Below are 21,962 nucleotides of genomic sequence, written 5' to 3'. Positions count from 1 at the left end.
CCAATTTATTATCCAATCTATTGGCAGCAATTTGTGAATTACACCAACTTTTCGACAATGTGGACAACATAAGTTGATAACAATCAAAAGTTACTAAAAATTACCAGAAAATGTACTGTAGTCCAACTAATTAAATAATGGACAATAAAGTGTAATGTGTAAAACAATTATTAGATGTGTAGAAAAATAAAATGCTGTAATAGTATAAAACGAGATATTTTAATATATTTTATTGTTACATACAACAATACGCTTTTTTACAAAAATACGATTATATATTTTCTGAGGTCTATATGGCACCATAGTAGCCGAAACTCGAAAATACATTATATAATGTTACTGGGAAGATTAATTTGCCTTTGATAAAAGCTTCCACTAGCTTTCTCAGATTGAAATAACAAAGTTAAATGTCCATAAGACTCTAGTCCTTTTCCTTGATCTTGAGACAAAATCAGGGCGAACTTTGAACCGTCCATTGAGTAAATTGGTGAACAGCTCCAGTAAGCCATTAGCTTGTTTCAATTTTTTAACTTGAAACAGATGGTTAATACATGAAGGTTGATAATGTATGAAATCTTACAGTTTGAGTTATGAACGGATCTTTAGTAAGACATGAAATGATTGAAGCTTGATTTTGTATGCGGTTCATCCAAATTGCTGACACTGTGTTGTTGTCCGACCAGGCTACAGCTGACAGTATTGGTTCACCACAAAAATATATTATAGCATCTACTAACTACCAAGTAGTAAATACTTGTTGATCAGATCTTCAGGAGGTATCAGCTCCTTGTCTTCCGATGGGTTTTCTAGATCAATAACGTGCAAATTAACTTCAGGATTTGAAGTGCCAGTCTATAACGAACAAAATTAATTTAAGAGGCCAAAATAACCTACATCAGTACCTTTGGGTATCTGATAAAGTTAGCTCTACGATATTGGAACAGGGGCTTCCCCGGCTCCCCATAGATAGGCAACACCATGACCTGCGTCCTAGTATCATTGAACATGCCGTAGGCAATCTTCTTGTCGTCTGGAGAGAACCACAACGCCTTGTTTAAGATGAACACCTCCTCCTCGTAGACTCAATCGGGTATTCGGTTATAGACGTCCAGATTGCCTTTGGTGAGCTGGACGGCTTCGACGTCGGGCCTCCTTTTTATAGTAGATATTGTTCTCGGACACGAAGGCAAATCCGTTTCCTACTGGGGCCTACCAACTGCAGATCAGGATTGTTAACACCTTTCAGTTCATTCCTGACTCCGGTGCTCAGGTCGATGATTGTGTGCCTGGCCCGGTAACTGTGCGTTTAATTAACTTAATTAGATCCAATCAACTGTTTAGCTTGTATTGGTAGAAGCTGTTATAGGAAAGAAGACAATGAACGGTGTTTGGAGAAGAATGGTTTATTTGTATGTGGTTAAAATTAAAAGAGGGCAAAAACAACGTCACACTAGTTGGCTTACTGCTGTGAAAAATAGCAAAATAGAGTTGTCGCATAAAGAAAACTGATTACAGAATTGCAACGAATATAAAAATGGAAAATGATGCAATTACTCTTTTGGTTTCCTACTAAAATACCCACATGAAACAATTATCAGATGTCTAGGAAAATAAAACACTATAATAACATAAAATGAGAGGTTTTAATATATTTTATTGTTACGTACAATATATACACTTTTTTACACTTAATAAAAATATGTTCAAATATTTTCTGAGATCTATATCGCAATAGAAACCCTGTCGCCACATTTTTTTGTTAAATTAAGACAATCACCATAGTAGCGCTCGATCACTCGAAAATATATTAGATAATGCCGCTGTTTCGGGAGTACAATGGTCCCTAAAATAACAGACCGCTACATTTCGGTTTGACTAGTTGCTTAATACGCAGTCATTTTTAAAAACATTCACAGAGTTAAGAGAACGGGTAAGTAACAACATTTATTCTTCCTTTTCGACGAAACAATCGTCCAGGAAGTTTTCCAGGGAGTGATACAAATGAGGACGTACTGAACCCAAACCGTGATCTTCATCAGGGTAACTCTGTAACAAATTATATTAGATAATTGTTCACAACTGTTGTTGTCAGTTATTACCAGTTGTCTGAAGAGGATGTCCTTCTGCTCAAGTATCTTGGACCAAAGCATCGACTGTTGGTAATGCACGTTGTCATCGTACGTGCCGTGTATCAAAAAGTACTGTTTGTTCCTCAAACCCTCATACTTCAACAGAAGCTGCGACTCGATGTAGCCCTTAAAGTTGTCGTTTTGTGTTGGAAGACCCATAAATCTTTCGGTGTAGATGGAGTCTGCCACAAAATAAATAATTAATCCATTAATAGGATGGATTAAACCATAATTTACCGTAAAGTGTCCAGTCGGTGACTGGGGCAACGGAAATGCCGCACTTAAAGACTCCTTCCCTGTCTTCAGCCAAAGCCATTCCGGAAGCGTAGCCTCCGTAACTCCATCCCCAGATGGCAGTCCTTGCAGCATCTACGTATGGAAGAGAATCCTGAATTAGGCTGGTTACGTTGATCTGATCTGTGATCTCAACTGTTCCTAAATGTCTGTATCCGGCAAACAAGAGTTTGTCTCCCCTTAAGCCTGAGCCTCTACCGTCGATAACAGCGTATATTATACCCTTGTTGGTGGCCAGATAACTGCCCCAATCCAACCCGAATCTGTCTATAACTTGGAACGAATCTGGACCACCATATCTAAAGTAGAACAACAACAATTAATCAGATGATTAAACAAGTGTAAAGTTTGTGCTTACACATTGACCAACATGGGGTACTTAGTGTTACCGCTGGTGTCCAAATTAGGAGGAAGCTTCAAGCTTACTCTTGCGGTAAAACCGTCAGCTATATTGAAGGTGAACTTCTTGGTGATCGGTACCTTTTTCTGCTTCACAATTTGCCGTAGGTCCTCGTTATTTTCCCACAACAGAAGCTCCTTGCCCGAGTCCGAGTAAATGAGGATCTGCGGCACGTCAGGACCTGCGCACGTTATCGCATACGTCGAGTAATCCGGACTGAAATCAGCCGAGTTGTAAGTACACAACGTGTTGTTGTCGACCTTCAAGTCGCAGGACAAGCATTTGATTTGTTTCGAGTCTGGAGCTACGCTGTACAAGTGCTGCACCGATGAGTCGTTGGGGGTGTTGGCTAAATAATAACTGGAAACAAAACTGTTATAAGCAATGTTTTTTTAACAATTTGGGGGACGTACATTAGGTTGTTCTTGTGGTCCCACCCTAAAATTTCTGTGACGACGAACGTGCCTTTGGTGAGGGGTTCTTCTTGCGAGTTCTCAGCTTGGGATAACAAAGTTAAGTGTCTGTAAGACCCCAGTCCTTTGCCTTGATCCTGAGACAAAATCAGGGCAAATTTTGAACCATCCTTTGAGTAAATTGGTGGAGTAAATAGCTCCAACCAGCCATTAGCTTGTTTCAGTTTTTTAACCTGAAACAGATGGTTAATACGTGAAAGTTGATAATCTATAATAACTTACAGTTTGAGTTGTGAACGGATCTTTAGTAAGATATGAGATGATTGAAGCTTGATTTTGTACACGGTTCATCCAAATTGCTGACACTGCGTTGTTGTCCGACCAGGCTACAGCTGACAGTATTGGTTCACTATAAAAATATGTTATAGCATCTACTAACTACTAAGTAGTAATCACTTACTTGTTGATCAGATCTTCAGGAGGCATCAGCTCCTTGTCTTCCGACGGGTTTTCCAGATCAATAACGTGCAAACTAACTTCAGGATTTGGAGTGCCAGCCTGTAACGTACAAAATTAATTTAAGAGTCCACGACAAACTACAGCAGTACTTTTGGGTATCTGATGAAGTTAGCTCTAGGATATTGGAACAGGGGATTCCCCGGCTCCCCATAGATAGGCAACACCATGACCTGCGTCCTGGTATCATTGAACTTGCCGTAGGCAATTTTCTTGCCGTCCGGAGAGAACCACAACGCCTTGTTTGAGCTGAACACCTCCTCCTCGTAGACCCAGTCGGGTATTCCGTTATAGATGACCGGATTGCCTTTGGTAAGCTGGACGGCTTCGCCGTCGTGCGCCTCCTTTTTATAGTAGATATTGTTCTCGAACACGAAAGCCAATCCGTTTCCTACTGGGGCCCATACGACCAGCTGCAGATCGGGGTTGTTACCAGCTTTCAGTTCGTTCCTGCCTCCGGTGCTCAGATCGATGATTGTGTGCCTGGCCCGGTAACTGTGCCGGTAGATCTGTGCGTTTAATTAACTTAATTAGATCCAATCAACTGTTTAGCTTGTATTGTTAGAGGCTGTTATAGGAAAGAAGACAATGAACGGTGTTTGGAGAAGAATGGTTTATTGTGTGCGGTTAAAATTAGAAGGGGGGCAAAAACAACGTCTCTCTAGTTGATTTACTGATGTGAAAAGTAGCAAAATAGAGTTGACGCATAAAGAAAACTTATTACAGGATTGCGACGAACATAAAAATGCAAAATGATGCAAATACTCTTTTTGTTTTCTAATAAAGTATCCGCGTGAAAGTTTCAAGGACTGTTTCTTAGCTTATTGAGTGCGTACAAAGCGAAAATATCGTTGCCGGATCAGATAACGGGCACACAGAATAAATATTAAAACGGTGTATTAAAATATAGAATTATCATTCATACTTTGGACAGTTTTAACATAAATCTGCATAAGAATGCAACCTTGATAACGTAATAGCGTAATAGGGAGACACAATTGAGAGAATTCTAATGGCATGTGAATAAATGTTGGATATTGTAAAACATATGTGTATTATTTACATCAGTCGCACGCAGCGAAATCTCAATAATAATTGAAGGTTTCGTAACAAGAGAAATCCCCGTTAATGAGATGCGCTTCCTTTTCATGTGAGATTCGCTACTTTTCACCTAACACAAGTTATTGGTCAACACAAATAAAATCACACTTGACGAACCAATTTTAGAAGATTAAAAGAATCCAAAGCAAAATTTATTGACACCCCACGGTACCATTTTAACTATAAAAAAGTAAATAAGTGCTTGACATAAATTTGGATCACTGTTTAATATCTTATACCTTTTGATAGTCGTGAGAAACCAGCAGGAATTTCTTGTCGGCCGACTCCTTGAAATCAAACGCCGATAGCAGTAGCTGAAACGAACGAATTAATTAACTTAATGTGGTAATTCAATTGGTAATTAGTACCTCATCAGATGCGGACAGGACGACGGTTTTGTTCATGGTTTTGAGATTAAGTCGGACGAGGTTTTTGCTATCGTCGGTGTACAAAAGTTCATTGCCTGCAAAAATAGCCGATAATTAAAAACAAAATTAACGACATGGTCGCGTGCGATTATATTACGGTTAGAAGAATCTATAAAAATTTAAATAAATAACATTCAAACCCAGTAGTTTGGTTGTTCGATTGTTTTATTCGTGGTTTTCGGTTTATGAATTATTCACCACACTGGTATTGAGTTGATGATTGCATTTTTATGTGCAATTTTTTCCTAAGTTTGTAACAAATTACTACAAATGCATTCGAAGCTTAATTTGTGTTTCGAGTTAGATTTCAGGTTTTTATTACCAGTAAAGTTTGGAGTTTAGACTTTATAATTTTCTATTTCTGGAATTTTTTTTTTTTTTAATTTAAGAATTTTGTAATTTTGCAAGAATTGGAAATACTATTTAATTTTTACTGTTTAATGAATTTTTATTTTTAATTTTCAATATTTTTAATTAATTATTAATTTTTGACTTTTAATTTTTTATTTAATTTTCAATTTTCAACCTTCAACTTTTAACGTTCAACGTTCAATCTTCAACTTTCAAATTTCAAATTTCTACTTTCAATTTATTTTAATTTAGAAAAATTTTTAAAAATTTTCGATAATTTTCAATAATTTCAAATAATTTTTAATAGATTTAAATATTTTTAAATAATCTTTAATAACTTTTAATAATTCTTAAATTTTCAATAATTATTATTAGTTTTTAATAATTTTTTATAATGATTTAATAATCATAAATATTAATTAAAAACTAAAATTGTTTGAAATTGTTAAATCATTATAAAAAATTATTAAAAATTAATAATAATCATTGAATAATTTTAAAATTTTTTATTATATATAATAATTTATTATATATAATATTTTATAAATAATTAATTATAATTAATTATAATTATTATATCTTAATAATTTGAAATATATATTAATAACATTTAATAATTTTAGATAATTTTTAACATATTTTAAAATATTTTGTAATATTTTTAAATAATTCTTAATAATTTTTAATATTTTTTGATAATAATTGTAAATAATTAAATTAAATAATTTTAATATTTAATTTTTAAACATTTATTTTTAATAATTTATTTTAATTTATTAATAAATTTTGTTATATTTCAATAATTTTAAATAATTATTAATAACATTTAATTATTTTTAATGTGTTTAAATAATCATTTTTAATAATTTTCAATAATCATCAATATTTTTTATGTTTTAGTAATTTGAAATAATTTTAATATTTAATTTTTAATTTTTTTATTTTATATTATTAATAATTAATTAAAATTAATAATTTTGATTATATTTTAATAATTTTAAATATATATTAATAATTTTAGATAATTTTTAATAATTGTCAATTATTTTTAATAACTTTTAATATTTTTTAATATTTTTTTTAATATTATTTAATGTTTTTAATATTTTTTATTTTTTTTTAATATTTTTTAATGTTTTTTAATATTTTTTAATATTTTTTAATATTTTTAATATTTTTTAATATTTTTTAATATTTTTTAATATATTTTAATATTTTTTAATATTTTTTAATATTTTTTAATATTTTTTAATATTTTTTAATATTTTTTAATATTCTTTAATATTTTTTAATATTTTTTAATATTTTTTAAATATTTTTTAATGTTTCTTTATACTTTTTAATATTCTCTAATATTTTTTAATACTTAATAATTTTCAAGAATTATTAATAATTTTTTGTAAAATAATTTTAATATTTAATAATGTTTTAGTAATTTATTAATAATTTTTATTATATTTCAATAATTTTAAATAATATTTAATTATTTTTAGTAATTTCTTAACAATTTTCAATAATTTTTAATAATTCTTAATATTTTCTTATGATTTTTAATAAATTTTAATAATAATTTTCAATAATTATAAATGAATTAATTGGTCACTTTTTTATTTGTATCAATTTTTAATTTATTTAGTCATTTTTGTCTGTTCTGTTATTATTAACGGAAAAAATATTTAAAAAACAGCTTTTTCAATGAGCAACACGCGAAAATATTTAAATTTCAGAATGTGTCTAATGCAGAAATCTATTTGTCCTCAACAAACAAAGCGAGGAAGCAGTAATTCATCCAAATCCGGCAATAAATATAAAAAACTAGTCTATTTTTACTTCGGGAATATTAAATCTTCGTAAACGAAGTTAAATGAATTGCTCCACATGTATTACACTAATTCCACATGATTTATCGTCCTGTTTATGCCTCATTTCATGACTGCAAATTACATGTTTGACCAAATAATATCATACGTCCGTCACGTTCAATCGCAATCAAATGGAGTTTAATTACCAGCTTGTTAATTGTCCAATTTAGAGGCTGATATATTAGTTTATACGTTACTTTTTAACGGGTTAATTTCGTAAATGGGGCATTTAAGGAGTGTTGCTTCGGGAAAATGGAAATTTATTGTAATTCCGCATTTCCTTGAGTTTATTTTCGTCACGTAATTCGTTTAAAAATTAAAATTATAAAATAAACACTTTGATCTCAGGGTGAAGGAATGTTTGACCTGATTTTGTGAGGTGCAAAAAAAGTCCAGACTTTCCCATCTAATTTCACTTATCTTATCGACAAGATCAAGATAGATATCAGCCAGTAAATCAAATCGTTTTTGGAGCTCATCCAAATGAGTAGATTTGAATAATTACCGAGTCGAAACGAGGTCATTAACGGGGTTGGTCACGAAGAGTTTTAACTGGTCTTTCAGTTTTTCCCTTGCTAATTTTGGATGAATTAATTGTCTTTAGTTTTACCTTGAGTGCGGACATGCAAGGTGATTAAGGGAGATAAACCCTTGTTCAAGCTCATGTGGTGTTGAAGCTCTTCGGATTGAGCCTTCCCAAAATAATTTTAATAATTTTTATAATTTTAATAATTTTAATAAAAATTTTAATAATTTTAATAATTTTAATAATTTTAATAATTTTAATAATTTTAATAATTTTAATAATTTTAATAATTTTAATAATTTTAATAATTTTAATAATTTTAAGAATTTTAATAATTTTAATAATTTTAGTAATTTTAATGATTTTAATAATTTTAATAATTAATTTTAATAATTTTAATAATTTTAATAGTTTTAATAAATTTTTATAATATCTAAATAATGTCAAATAATTTTAATATTTAAATTTTGAAAAAGTCCAGTACCACGCCCATGCCTGGGCCATCACGTCGGGCGCCTCCCGGACGGGGAGAATCCAGGAAGAATTAGAATTATTATTTTTACTTTTTTAATGATTTTTCAGGAAATTAGTATTAGTAATAAAATAAAAATCCATGAAGTTATTAAAGTGAAACTATGTAATTTAATCAGTATGAATTTAACGTATGGATTTTACCTATAGATTTTAATTGTATGGAAATTGATTGTATGGATTTTGATCGTTATGGAAAATGATCGTATGGATTTTGATCGTTATGGAAAATGATCGTATGGATTTTAATCGTATGGGTTTTGATCGTTATGGAAAATGATCGTATGGATTTTGATCGTATGGAAAATGATCATATGGATTTTACGTATGAAAAATGATCGTATGGATTTTAATCGTATAGAAAATGATCGTATGGATTTTAATCGTATGGATTTTGATCGTATGGAAAATTATTGTATGGATTTTGATCATATGGAAATGATCATTGTTCAGTGATTGTACAGATTTTAATCGTATGAAAAATGATCGTATGGAATTAGGTTTACGTTTTTTTAGCAATCTCTCACGTTTTTAATGAATTTTTGAGATTTTAGTACTTTTTTACGTTTTTAGTAAATTTTTACGTTTTTCGTAATATCGTTATATATATACTATATGTATATATATTTCTTTAAGGTTACCACTCGTAATTGTAGCAATTAATGCACCCAAGAAATTTCGTATGTATGGCTCGTTAGTATTTATTACATATACGGGAAATTTTCTTCGAAACTAAATTGTTCGAGAGGACCGAAATTTCTTCCAATTTTGCTTTCACAATAATAATATAATTAAAAATTTTTTGGTTATAGAAGTGTAATAAACAGCTTGTATTCAATAATTTTTAATAATATTTGAATAATTTTAAATAATTTTAATATTTAATTTTTAATCATTTTTTTAATTTTTTATGACCTATATGTTAATAACATTTTTTTAATAATTTTTAATAATTTTTAATAAATATTAATAATATTTAATAACTTTAAAATTTTTTATAATGTTTGAAAAATTTTAAATAATTTTTTATGATTTTCAATAATTTTCAAAAATTTTCAATAATTATCAATACTTTTCAATAATTTTCAATACTTTTCAATAATTTTCAATAATTTTCAATAATTTTCAATAATTTTCAATAATTTTCAATAACTTTCAATAATTTATAATAATGTTTAACAATTAATCAATAATTTTTAATAAATATTCCTAATTAATAATTTGTAATAAATTTTAATAAAAATTAATGATTTTTAATAATTTATAATAATTTTTCACAATCTTTAATACTTTTAATAATTTTTTATAATGTCTGAATAATTTCAAATAATTTTGACATTTAATAATTTATTAATAATTTTAAATAATCAATAATAATTAATTAATTTTTAAAATTTACACATTTCTTAATAATATTCAATAACATTTAAAGAAGTCGAAACAAGGCCATTAACGGGGTCGGCCACGAAGAGTTTAAACTGGAGTCTTTCAATTTTTCCCATTGCTAATATTGGATGAATTAATTGTCTTCCGTTTTAACTTTAAGTGTTGACATACAAGACGATTAAGGGAGATAAACCCTTGTAGAGCTTACCAGATATCCACGTGGCGTTGAAGCTCTTCGGATTGAGCCGGCCCAAGATCACGTCGTCCAGCGACAGACCCTCGGCCTGCGGCAACCTGTACTTCTTGATCTTCTTCTCGTTGGACAACAGAACAATGGCGGCTATGATGAGGGCGAGAATGATCACACACGCCACCCCGGCCATGATCCACGTCCGTTTTTTCCTCTTCCCCTTCGTCATGATTAAATCCTGAAACAAGTATCCAGATCGATAAGTTGTTTGTGCAGAATTGAAACTGTATTAATGAGGGAAATTGGTTTTCGTCAAAAGGACCGGTGTAAGCGACGTGTATCGGAAAAGACTTTGGGCTTTGGAGCTTAATTATTATCGGGAATTTACCGGTTAATTAAAGTATTAAGTTACAAACTTCTGCTAGTTTAAAACAGGTGAATAAAATCGAGCTGAGGGTTGCATTAATTGTATTGTTAGATGTAAAATCTAAATTTTATATTAATTTCTTGATTCGAAACTCGCGTGACTTTTGACCGTATTAAGTTTCATGGATTGCGTTTGGATTTTCTATAACAAATTACATACTTACGTCTTAACCAGTAATAGAATTCCCTATTAATTACTACACCGTATATTTTTAGCACATTTCGTACATCTGTTTTACTTTTACGTAAATGAGGGGGTGTTTTAAGATAACCTAACGCTAACGGTCAATCTAATTTAATTTTTTGCGGTTAATTTACGGCTAAATAAGCCAATCATATCAAGTGGTATCTTTGAAAAAAATTGACTGAGTTCGAAAAACTTGAAAGAACATCGATAACTGGATAGTTCGAATCTCAAAAAACAATCCAATCTTATCGTCAACTGAAATTAAAACCAACCCGGAGGAAAATGGGTCTTTCTGAAATTAGTTCAAGGACTGTGAGAAGATGGTTTGTTTGACCCAAAAAGTACAAGAAAAATCCTGGTTTCTACTAAAAATATGAGTCTAATTTTGACTTGCTTAGGTTCACATTCACTGAACCACAGAACAATGGGGACGAGTAATTTGTAGTGACGAATCTAAATTTAATTTATAAAATAATGATGCTTCTCTTTATGTCTACAGAGACAAAATTATACCAAAAGTTTGTTATACCCACACTGACACATGGTGGAGGTTCAATTATGTTATGGGCATCCTCCAATTCTACTGACGTATGCCTCCTTATGTACAGGGATATGTTAAACAACAATTTACTTCCATATATTGAAGAACTAATGCTCTTAATAAACGTGTTTCAACATGTTGTGATGGATTGTTTAAATGGCCAAAGCATATATAGAATAGAAAAACATGGGGGATAACATTTATAACCAAATGCGACTAAAAATTTTATAAATTTAAATGAAGTCATCAGCAATTCAAGAAGCTTGAAATAATATAGACATGTCGTATATTCAGAAAATATCCAGTCTATGGCAACGAGATGGACCAAAATTATAAAATAAAAAGGATATCATAAAAAGTATTCATTTTAAATAAAATAACAAAGATTTAATAATTAAAAATCTCTTTCACAATTCCCATATTTATGTTCAACTCAAATCAGAACAATATGTCACATTTATAGCATAAAAGTAGTTTTTATAAAAAACAGTTATGAAAAAAAAAACTTTGACTATTTTTTACAAATTTTAGAATAATTGAACTTGGACTAAATCATACAAAAATATATGTGAAAATATATACGGTAGTAGCCATAATTATATTAACTTATCAAATATATTAAAAATGTGAGTTATACTACTTAAACTGGATGTCAGTATCTAAAATGTTTATTGTCTTTTAATTTATTGTTGTGTCTGCTAATTAATTTATTAATAGTTTAAATAATTTTAATAATTTTAATAATTTTAATAATTTTAATAATTTTAATAATTTTAATAATTTTAATAATTTTAATAATTTTAATAATTTTAATAATTTTAATAATTTTAATAATTTTAATAATTTTAATAATTTTAATAATTTTAATAATTTTAATAATTTTAATAATTTTAATAATTTTAATAATTTTAATAATTTTAATAATTTTAATAATTTTAATAATTTTAATAATTTTAATAATTTTAATAATTTTAATAATTTTAATAATTTTAATAATTTTAATAATTTTAATAATTTTAATAATTTTAATAATTTTAATAATTTTAAATATTTTAATAATTTTAATAATTTTAATAATTTCAATAATTTTAATAATTTTAATAATTTTAATAATTTTAATAATTTTAATAATTTATTGATAATTTTTATTATATTTTAAATTGTAAATAATTATTAATAACTTTTAATAATAATTAATCATTAATTAAATTTTAATATTATTTTATTATAGTAATTTCAAATAATATTAATATTTAATTTTTATATTTTTTACTAATTTTTAATAATTTTTAATAATTTTTATAATTTTTAATAATTTTTAATAATTTTTAATAATTTTTAATAATTTTTAATAATTTTTAATAATTTTTAATAATTTTTAATAATTTTTAATGATTTTTAATGATTTTTAATAATTTTTAGTAAACTTTAATAATTTTTAATAATTTTTAATAATTTTTAATACTTTTTAATAATTTTTAATAAATATTAATGATTTTTAATAATTGTATTGTATAAAAAACAGTTGTAAAAAAGCTCTCACTATTTTTTACAAACTTTAGGATAATGAAACTTTAAATCAAACAAAAATATATGTGAAAATTTAATATATACAGTACTAGCCATAATTATAGTAACTTGCCAAAATATATTAAAATTCAATTTGCTATATTTATATCCAGCTCAATTCAGAAAAATATATGTAACATTATATAGGACAAGAATATAGAAATTTTTATTATATTGCATAAAATAACAATATTAAATGCATATTACTTTAACAGTTCACTTTAAATAAAATAGTTACGGTTAAAATATTTACTGCTAATTAGTATAATAAAAAATATGGCAAAGAAATGATCTTCCCAATTTCTAAAAATTTGTAATATAAAACTTTTTTTAAAATTGAAATAAATAAACAGAATTGTAGTCAAATTTTTCAAGGGCGAAAAAATCATTTTAAAGAAAAAGTCTGTTACTAATAAAATTCATTAACATAACATTATAAAATCTGAAAAAGTATCATTTTAAACACGTAAAATACCAATAAAAATAATAAATAGATATACATTATTATCATTTATCACAAAATGATGTTTTAAACACTTAAAATACAATATTTTTTGATACTTGATAATATATACGAAAATTTGTATTTAGTTATAGGGGCACAATTAAAAATACCTTAATCTTCTTAAGGGGATTTTTGAGTCTGAGCTTTATTGCTCTATTTGCCGGCACCTGAATTTAAAGCAGAATAAAGCAATAAACAAGTATAACAACAAAATTGTTTACGACCTACCTAAATTTTGTGTGCATCCGAAGCTAGACATCATTATTTATTTTCTTGGAAGTATCGTAATCAAATCCAAACTTCCACGGTTTCTGACAATCTAATTATAATCGATGGGGAAACTTTTTGTTTACCCCGGCTCCCTTTTTATTTTAATTAAAAGAGCCGGGTCTTCCCGAATTAAAAACACGAAAACACCGAAGTCACACAAAAAGAAATACGGTGGTTTTGAATATGAGTGGAGCTAATGAAAGATCTAATCGAGTTGAGTTATGAAGGGCGGCGTGAGCAAAAATATTGTGTGTCGCACTGTTGTTTGAAATTGAGCCCTTGAACTAATCAGATGTTTCTCGTTGGCGGAGATCGATGGAAATATTGCTAAAAAAAATGCATTAATCACCTTGGTGTGCGGCACACCTGATTAATATTCCCGCAATTATAATACAGGGCGATAACAATGCCGATTATGTATTCATAAAACTTTCTAAGCAACGACCGTAGCTTAATTGTTAAATATAAATCTAGTAATAAAAGTGTGTGCGCAAGACCCCATCCGATTTGCATGTCACAAAAAAATGAGGCGAAAGCCGACGAATTTCCCAACCCTAATTCTATGTGTTCGAGAGTGAAACTCGCCGAATGTCACGAACTGTTTCCCAATGATTTTCGCATAAAGACAAACGGTGCATACGCATGTAAAATCGTTTCGGAAGCTCGTGCCCATTTCCATGATAATGTGGACGTGGAGAGTTCAATAAAAATTTGTTATCGTCCCCAATAAAATTGATTGGGTCTTTACGTCCCACCTTCTTGCACACGGATTAGGTTAATTGTGAATCATTGGCGTGAAAATGTGCCTAATGGTGCACTAGAACGGATGAAAGAAATGTTTTCTTAACGACGTTCAACAACACAAGAAGAAAGTTATGTCACCTTTAAAAAAGTGAAAGCATAACAGTCTTCCATTTTATCGTTTCAAATGGTACGGTTTGAATGTGGTTTATTGATTTCGTTTTAAAAAAAATATTGTACAAGATTTTCCAAATTTGGCTGAAACTGATTTAAGAGTGCAGAGAACAATTATTTCTAGGAGATAATATATATTATATAACATTATTATAATAACAACTTTTTAAATTGTTAAATATTTTAGCTATAACTCTTTTATTTAATGTGGACTATTCGAATAGTATTTATTAATTTACCATTATTATTGTTTTATACAGTGTTATAAAAACTATTCTATTCTTTTTTTTTAAAATGTTACACATATTTTTCTGTATTGAACTGGACATAAATATGGCAACTTTAATTTTAAAAGGGATTTTTAATTATAAAATAAATCTGTGTCATTTAATTGAACATTAACACTTTGTAATATCCTTTTTGTTTTATAATTTTGGCCCATCTCCGTGGCATAGACCATTTTCCGAATATACGACAATTCAATTTCAATTCAATTTATTCCTTCAAGCTTCTTGAATTGATGTGATTTTTTAAATTTTAAAAATGATTAAATAATTATTAAAAGCAAAAGACCGTCGGTTCACAGAGAGGAATGAAAGACCATAAAGTGAAAAGTTGCTATAATTTTGTCCATCGAAAAATAGAAAAAGTAGCTAATTTTTTAAAGAATTAAATTAGATTAGCCGATGGCATAATATACATAACAATAAAAGTAAAAACAATAACAATAAACATTATAGGTAATGGCATCCAGTTCAACTATTACAGCTCACATTTTTAATATATTTTGAAGTTACTATAGTTATGGCTACTACTGTATATATTAAATTTTCATATATATTTTTGTTTGATTTAATTTAAGTGGCATTATCCTAAAGTTTGTAAAACATAGTGAAAGTGCTTTTTACAACTGTGGTTTTATACAATATTATAAAAACTACTATATTCTTATTTCATAATATGTGACATATTTTAATCATTAAAAACTGTGTTATTTTATTTAACATTAACACTTTACATAATATTCTTTTTGTTTTATAATTTTGACACATCTCTAGTTTCTCTAAATTTTTTAATAATACGGGAAACGATTGATTTATTTAGACGTAAACTCTTAGCCATCTTAAAAAATATTAAAAATTATTAAAAAATATTAAAAAATATTAAAAAATATTAAAAAATACTAAAAAATATTAAAAAATATTAAAAAATATTAAAAAATATTAAAAAATATTAAAAAATATTAAAAAATATTAAAAAATATTAAAAAATATTAAAAAATATTAAAAAATATTAAAAAATATTAAAAAATATTAAAAAATATTAAAAAATATTAAAAAATATTAAAAAATATTAAAAAATATTAAAAAATATTAAAAAATATTAAAAAATATTAAAAAATATTAAAAAATATTAAAAAATATTAAAAAATATTAAAAAATATTAAAAAATATTAAAAAATATTAAAAAATATTAAAAAATATTAAAAAATATTAAAAAATATTAAAAAATATTAAAAAATATTAAAAAATATTAAAAAATATTAAAAAATATTAAAAAATATTAAAAAATATTAAAAAATATTAAAAAATATTAAAAAATATTAAAAAATATTAAAAAATATTAAAAAATATTAAAAAATATTAAAAAATATTAAAAAATATTAAAAAATATTAAAAAATATTAAAAAATATTAAAAAATATTAAAAAATATTAAAAAATATTAAAAAATATTAAAAAATATTAAAAAATATTAAAAAATATTAAAAAATATTAAAAAATATTAAAAACCATTAAAAATTATTAAAAATTAAAAATTATTAAAAATTATTCAAAATTATTAAAAATTATTAAAAATTATTCAAAATTATTAAAAATTATAAAAAATATTAAAAAATATTAAAAAATATTAAAAAATATTAAAAAATATTAAAAAATATTAAAAAATATTAAAAAATATTAAAAAATATTAAAAACCATTAAAAATTATTAAAAATTATTAAAAATTATTAAAAATTAAAAATTATTAAAAATTATTAAAAATTATTAAAAATTATTAAAAATTATTAAAAATTATTAAAAATTATTCAAAATTATTAAAAATTATAAAAAATTATTAAAAATTATAAAAAATTATTAAAAATTATCAAAAATTATTAAAAATTATTAAAAATTATTAAAAATTATTCAAGCTTCTTGAATTTGTAAAATTTTTATGTTGAATTCAGTTATAAACGTGATCCGCCATGTTTTCTATAGAGTTGATGTCTGGAGATCGGGGCTGGAAGATAAAACATAGATGCTTTGGTCCTTCAACCAATCCGTCCCAATTTTAGATTTGTTTGGGATATTTTTTATGTTAAAACACGTTTATTAAGAGTGTAATTTTTTCAATATATGGAAACAAATTGTTGTTTAATATATGCATGTACATGAATCAGTCTAAGAGGGTCTTAACCAGAAGACCTGGAGTCAAACGAACCCCCCATCCAGTAACTATTTTCCCACAGACCTTGAAATAACTTCAGCAAGTCCCATTTTTTTCCAGGTTGGCTTTAATTTCAGTTAAAGATAAGACTGGATTTTGAGATCAATTTAAATTCCTGCTATAATTTTGTCCATTAAAAAATAAAAAAGTAGGCAATTTTTTAAAGAATACAATTTGACAAGTTGCATAGTATATACAACAATCAGAGAAAAAACAAGTAGTACAGCTCAAATTTTTAATATATTGTTACTATAATTACAACTGTATTTTCAATTTTATAAGTTTGAGAGCTTTTTTGAGCTTTTTCTTTGTTGATTCAATGTTTCGTTTTTAATATATTTTTTTTGTTGATTTTATGAGTTACGAGTTATAACCAATTTTTTTAATAAATTAAACAGGGTCACCACTGAGTGCATACAAGATACAGATACAACATAAACGTGTCGTGTAAACAAGAACGCATTTTAGAAGCACAATTAAATAAAAGAAATGTCGCACAATGCGGCGAACTACTTTTGATTGCATATAATGGACATCCTTCAGATATTATACGAGCCACTTTGCACTTGTTGAACAATAATTTAATCTCCATTCTAATTACATTCGAAACCGTTCTTCCTCCTATCATAATTAAGACACGCTCGTTCTTTATGCAAACGCGTTACGATTCGCAATTTAAATAATTAAATAATGGTGGCGAATTTTCTGCTGCAACCATCCTCGAACTGTTGTTTTATTACAAGAAAAAACAAGAACGATGCTTTCAAATGGGTCCGAGTTGTTCAACTATTTTTAATAATATTTTATAATTAATATTAAATTACAATTCAATTTATTTTTTCTACCATTAACAGTAATTTTTAATTTAATTTAGATTGAATATTTTGAATCCAAATAATTTGGTAACTGTGATTCTAAGATATATTTATGAGAAGTACCTTTTTCTACCGATAAAACTGGACATAAATATTTTATAAAATGATTCCAAGGAAAAATATTCAGTTTTTTAGCTAAATTTGTTAAAAAAAGGTTTTTTAACTTGACAAAAAATTTTTTGAAAATTAGTTTATTGTAGATTAAAGGAGGTAACTCACAGGACATATTTTTTTATTTTTTCTTAACTAATAATCATTAATTCAATATTTAAATATTTTATATTAAAATTTTTGTTCAGTTTTTTTGGTAGAAATAGAAATATTTTAAAATATTCGATTTAGTCAATTAAAATAATATATTATTGCAATAATTTCAGCAATTATTATTTCTGACAACATAAATATTTTATAAAATGATAATATATTCCAAAGAAAAAGTCACAACCAGCTTTTTAGTACAATTTGTTGAAGAAGGGTTTTTTAATTCGAGAAAATAATTTTTGAAAATTAGTTCAAACTTTTTTGTTTCTTGGAATATCTAAATATTTTATACGAATATTTTTGTCCAGTTTTTTTTTGGAAGAACAACAACAACTTATAAATGTATCTCAGAGTGACAGTTTTCGAGATATTCAGTAAAAATATTCGATTTAGTCAATTAAAATAATACACTATTTTAAAATTTTCAATAAGTATTCTTTCTGGCAACACAGTTGATGAATTAATGAAAATATTGTTATAATATATTATTTTAAATTCACCAAATTGAATATTTTAAATCCAAATAACTCGATAACTGTGATTCTAACAGGTGTTTATAAGAGGAGCATTTTTCTACTAATAAAAATGGACATAAATATTCTATATAATGATACGATATTCCAAGGAACTAAATTTTTTTAATATTATCTATATATATACATAAAGGTAACAGCAACAATTTGTTTATTAATATTCTCATTTATCTTAAAAAAATCTTTTTGAGTTTCTGTTTAATATTTTTTTATTTAAAACTGTTTTAGATATTTTCAGTTATATTGTTACATTTTTTATTTAGATATTTAATTTATTATTTGTCTAAAAATATATGCATAGATATTCCATCTTCATACATGATTTACGATTCACAATTTAAATAATTAAATAATCGAGGTGAATTTTCTACTGCAGCCATCCTCGAACTACTATTGTTTCATAAAAAAGGAACATACTTTCCAGACCTCGATGCATTTCAATGTGCCCGAGTTGTTTTTAGTAGAATTACAGTTCAACCAAGACAAGGAAAGTACAAAAGTGCAGATTTCTAAGAAATTTACATAAAAGAAGATGCGATTTAATGTAATTTTTGTTATTTCTGATAATAAATGTTAATTTAGGTATTATGCGAATCAAATTCCTTTATATAATAGAAATGCATTTTATTGTCAAGGTATTAAATGAATTTCAAAAGAGCATTTTATAGAAGTAGACAGATTAAGAAAATATTTCACCCTACTCCTCAAGTAGCAGGTAACAATATTTGGAATAACTAGCGGGGCTGGCCTAAAATTTGTGTCAATCAGCCCAGCAAGTTACACAGTAACAACTAGCCATCTTCTCCTGTCGTTTCGTTTTGTTTTGTTATAAACTTAATATTTATATTAAAAACACAATGGAATCAAACGGTCAAGAAACTAATGTTGCCCCAGCTTCAGCCCCGGCTCCGGCACCGGCACCCACTTCAACAACCACAGACTCATCGTTGAGAAAGATCTTCGTAGGGGGCATCAGCCAGGAGACCACGGAAGCCCAGCTGAAAGAATATTTCACCGAGTACGGAAGCATCGAAGCCATCCGCCTCAAAACCGACCCCAACACCGGCAACTCCAAGGGCTTCGCCTTCATCGTGTTCACCAGCACCGAAGCCCTGGAGGCCATTTTTGCCAAAGACGAACACACGATCAACAACAAAAAGGTGGACGTGCAGAAGGCCAAAATCAAAGAGGGCAAGCTGTTCGTCGGCGGCATTAACGCCGACATGTCCGAGGACGACATCAAAAACCACTTCGGCCAGTTCGGCAAGATCACCAAGGCGGAGTTCCCCATCGACAAGACCAAGAACCAGAGGAAGGCGTTCTGTTTCATCACCTTCGAGTCCGACTCGATCGTCAACCAGATCGCCAAGACCAGGAAGCAGACGATCAAGGGCAAAGAGGTGGACGTAAAGAAGGCGATGCCGCAAGAAAAGTCGTTCGGTGACGGCTTCAACCCCGGCTTCGGTCAGGGTTTCAGGAGCAACAACGTGAGTTTGGTGGGTGGACGAGGACGCGGCGGAGCTCGCGGACGTGGTGGTTTCCAGAATCGTCGAGGGGGTTTCAAACCGAGGGGTGGAATGAACAATGCACAGGGACAAGGGAACGGTTGGACCAGTTTCGGGGATAACGGCGCCAACTACTCTGATTTCGGTGCAAATGGTAATGGGTACGGATATAATCAGGGATACGGCGGTAACGGGCAAGGGTACGGTGGCAATGATCAAGGATACGGGGGCTATGGCACCAATGGCAATGCCAACGGGGGTTTTGCCAAACAGAAGGGCTTTAACAAAGGAAATCAACAAAGATTCACACCATACTAAATGGTGTTGGTAATCTCGATCAATGTTTTTGATATGTCTAGTTATTAACAATTAATTTATAAGGTTAGGCTCCATTCTTAAAAGAATGTGTTCATATTTATGAAATTATTAATTAATTATATTATTATGTATTTGGTTAATTTTGTATGAAAATGTGTGTATAACTTTTGTAATGCTGCAATAAAATATATAATTAATTATTTTAAATGTATTTTTTATACATTTAATATTGAATATTTTGAGTCTCAAATATATAAAAATATGAATTTAATAATACAGACAATTATACAAATACAAAAAACATAATATTATATTATTAATTAATATTATTTTATTAAAATTTATTTTTTTAACTTTCAAAGAAAAGTTGAAATATAACAAGTGTAAAATTTATCTTAAACTAGTACGAACAACTAATTAAATGGTGTGTAAAATGTAAACTTCTAAAAAAGAAGTTTAGAAGAAAGTAGTTGAGTAATATGTCTAAAATAAATAAAAAATTTTAAAGTCGAAACAAATAGTTTTTAATTATTTTATTTTGAAGTATAAATTCATTTAGAACAAAAACAACTTAGAAATATTTATACTTATAATAATATCATAAATATTTTTATTATTTTACTAAAAAATAAGTTTAATTGTTAGCTACTTTTGATTATTAAACATTGCCATTAAAATAATTTAAATATTTATATTAATTTAATTTTCGATAATAATAAAAAATGTCTAAAATAATAAATTTTGTGGTTGAAACAAATATTGCTGAATATATTAGTGGCATTTAAAAATATATATGTTTAATTTTTAATTATTTCATCATGTCATTTAAAACAAAGTATAATAATATTGATACTTAATCATAAGTTGGTATTTTAATGAGATCATTAAAATAATTTATTCAGGATGCCCTGAAATATATTTAAAATGTTCCACAAGATAAAAAGAACTAAAATACCTTAAAAATAGAACAAACTTTTTTATTTTTGTGGAATCTACAATTATATTTATTAAATATACTGTTAAAAATTTATGTTTCTATTAAAAAGAAACTTAGAAGAAGGCAATTCAAAAATATGTCTAAAATAATAAATTTTAAAGTTGACACAAATATTGCTCAAAATATTAATGAAATTTAAATGTATATATAAGTATATATAATAATATTTATACTTAATAATAAGTCGGTTTATTTGTCGAATATAACGTTATTTATTTATTAAACATAGTGTTAAACATTTATTTTCTTAATGAAAAGAAATATAAAGGAAAGCAATCAAAAAAATATGTCTAAAATAAATTTTGAGTTTAAAACAAATATTGCTAAAGATATTAATGAAATTTAAAAATATATATATATATATATATATATATATATATATATATTTAGATTTGAATTATTTGTGCATGAGGTTTAAATTCATTTAAAACAAAGTATATATAAT

The 21,962-nt window shown here is 27.0% G+C and overlaps 2 protein-coding genes across 2 annotated transcripts in view; one reads left to right on the top strand and one right to left on the bottom strand.

The window, feature by feature from the left end:
- Positions 1-1,624: 1,624 nt before the first annotated feature.
- The window catches only part of LOC109599675 (venom dipeptidyl peptidase 4), a 44,578-nt gene continuing 24,240 nt past the window's right edge, over positions 1,625-21,962 (bottom strand). Inside the window, exons 2-12 of the mRNA XM_020015694.2 lie at positions 10,146-10,365; positions 5,222-5,316; positions 5,093-5,167; positions 3,845-4,261; positions 3,697-3,794; positions 3,519-3,645; positions 3,237-3,469; positions 2,782-3,183; positions 2,367-2,722; positions 2,100-2,311; positions 1,625-2,046 (exon numbers count right to left, since the gene is read on the bottom strand). Of these exons, the coding sequence (XP_019871253.1) occupies positions 1,945-2,046; positions 2,100-2,311; positions 2,367-2,722; positions 2,782-3,183; positions 3,237-3,469; positions 3,519-3,645; positions 3,697-3,794; positions 3,845-4,261; positions 5,093-5,167; positions 5,222-5,316; positions 10,146-10,365 (2,337 nt within the window). The 3' untranslated portion in view covers positions 1,625-1,944. The remainder of the gene's footprint in view (positions 2,047-2,099; positions 2,312-2,366; positions 2,723-2,781; positions 3,184-3,236; positions 3,470-3,518; positions 3,646-3,696; positions 3,795-3,844; positions 4,262-5,092; positions 5,168-5,221; positions 5,317-10,145; positions 10,366-21,962) is intronic.
- Positions 19,465-20,753, top strand: LOC109599679 (RNA-binding protein squid-like). Its single transcript, XM_020015697.2, has one exon. It carries the CDS (start codon positions 19,555-19,557, stop codon positions 20,518-20,520), a length of 966 nt encoding a protein of 321 aa, XP_019871256.2. The 5' UTR covers positions 19,465-19,554; the 3' UTR covers positions 20,521-20,753.

This window comes from Aethina tumida, chromosome 4, assembly GCF_024364675.1.
Source record: "Aethina tumida isolate Nest 87 chromosome 4, icAetTumi1.1, whole genome shotgun sequence".
NCBI classification, from domain to species: Eukaryota; Metazoa; Arthropoda; class Insecta; order Coleoptera; family Nitidulidae; genus Aethina; species Aethina tumida.
Note: the sequence above shows the minus strand (reverse complement) of the source record. Positions and strands in the feature narration are given on the sequence as shown.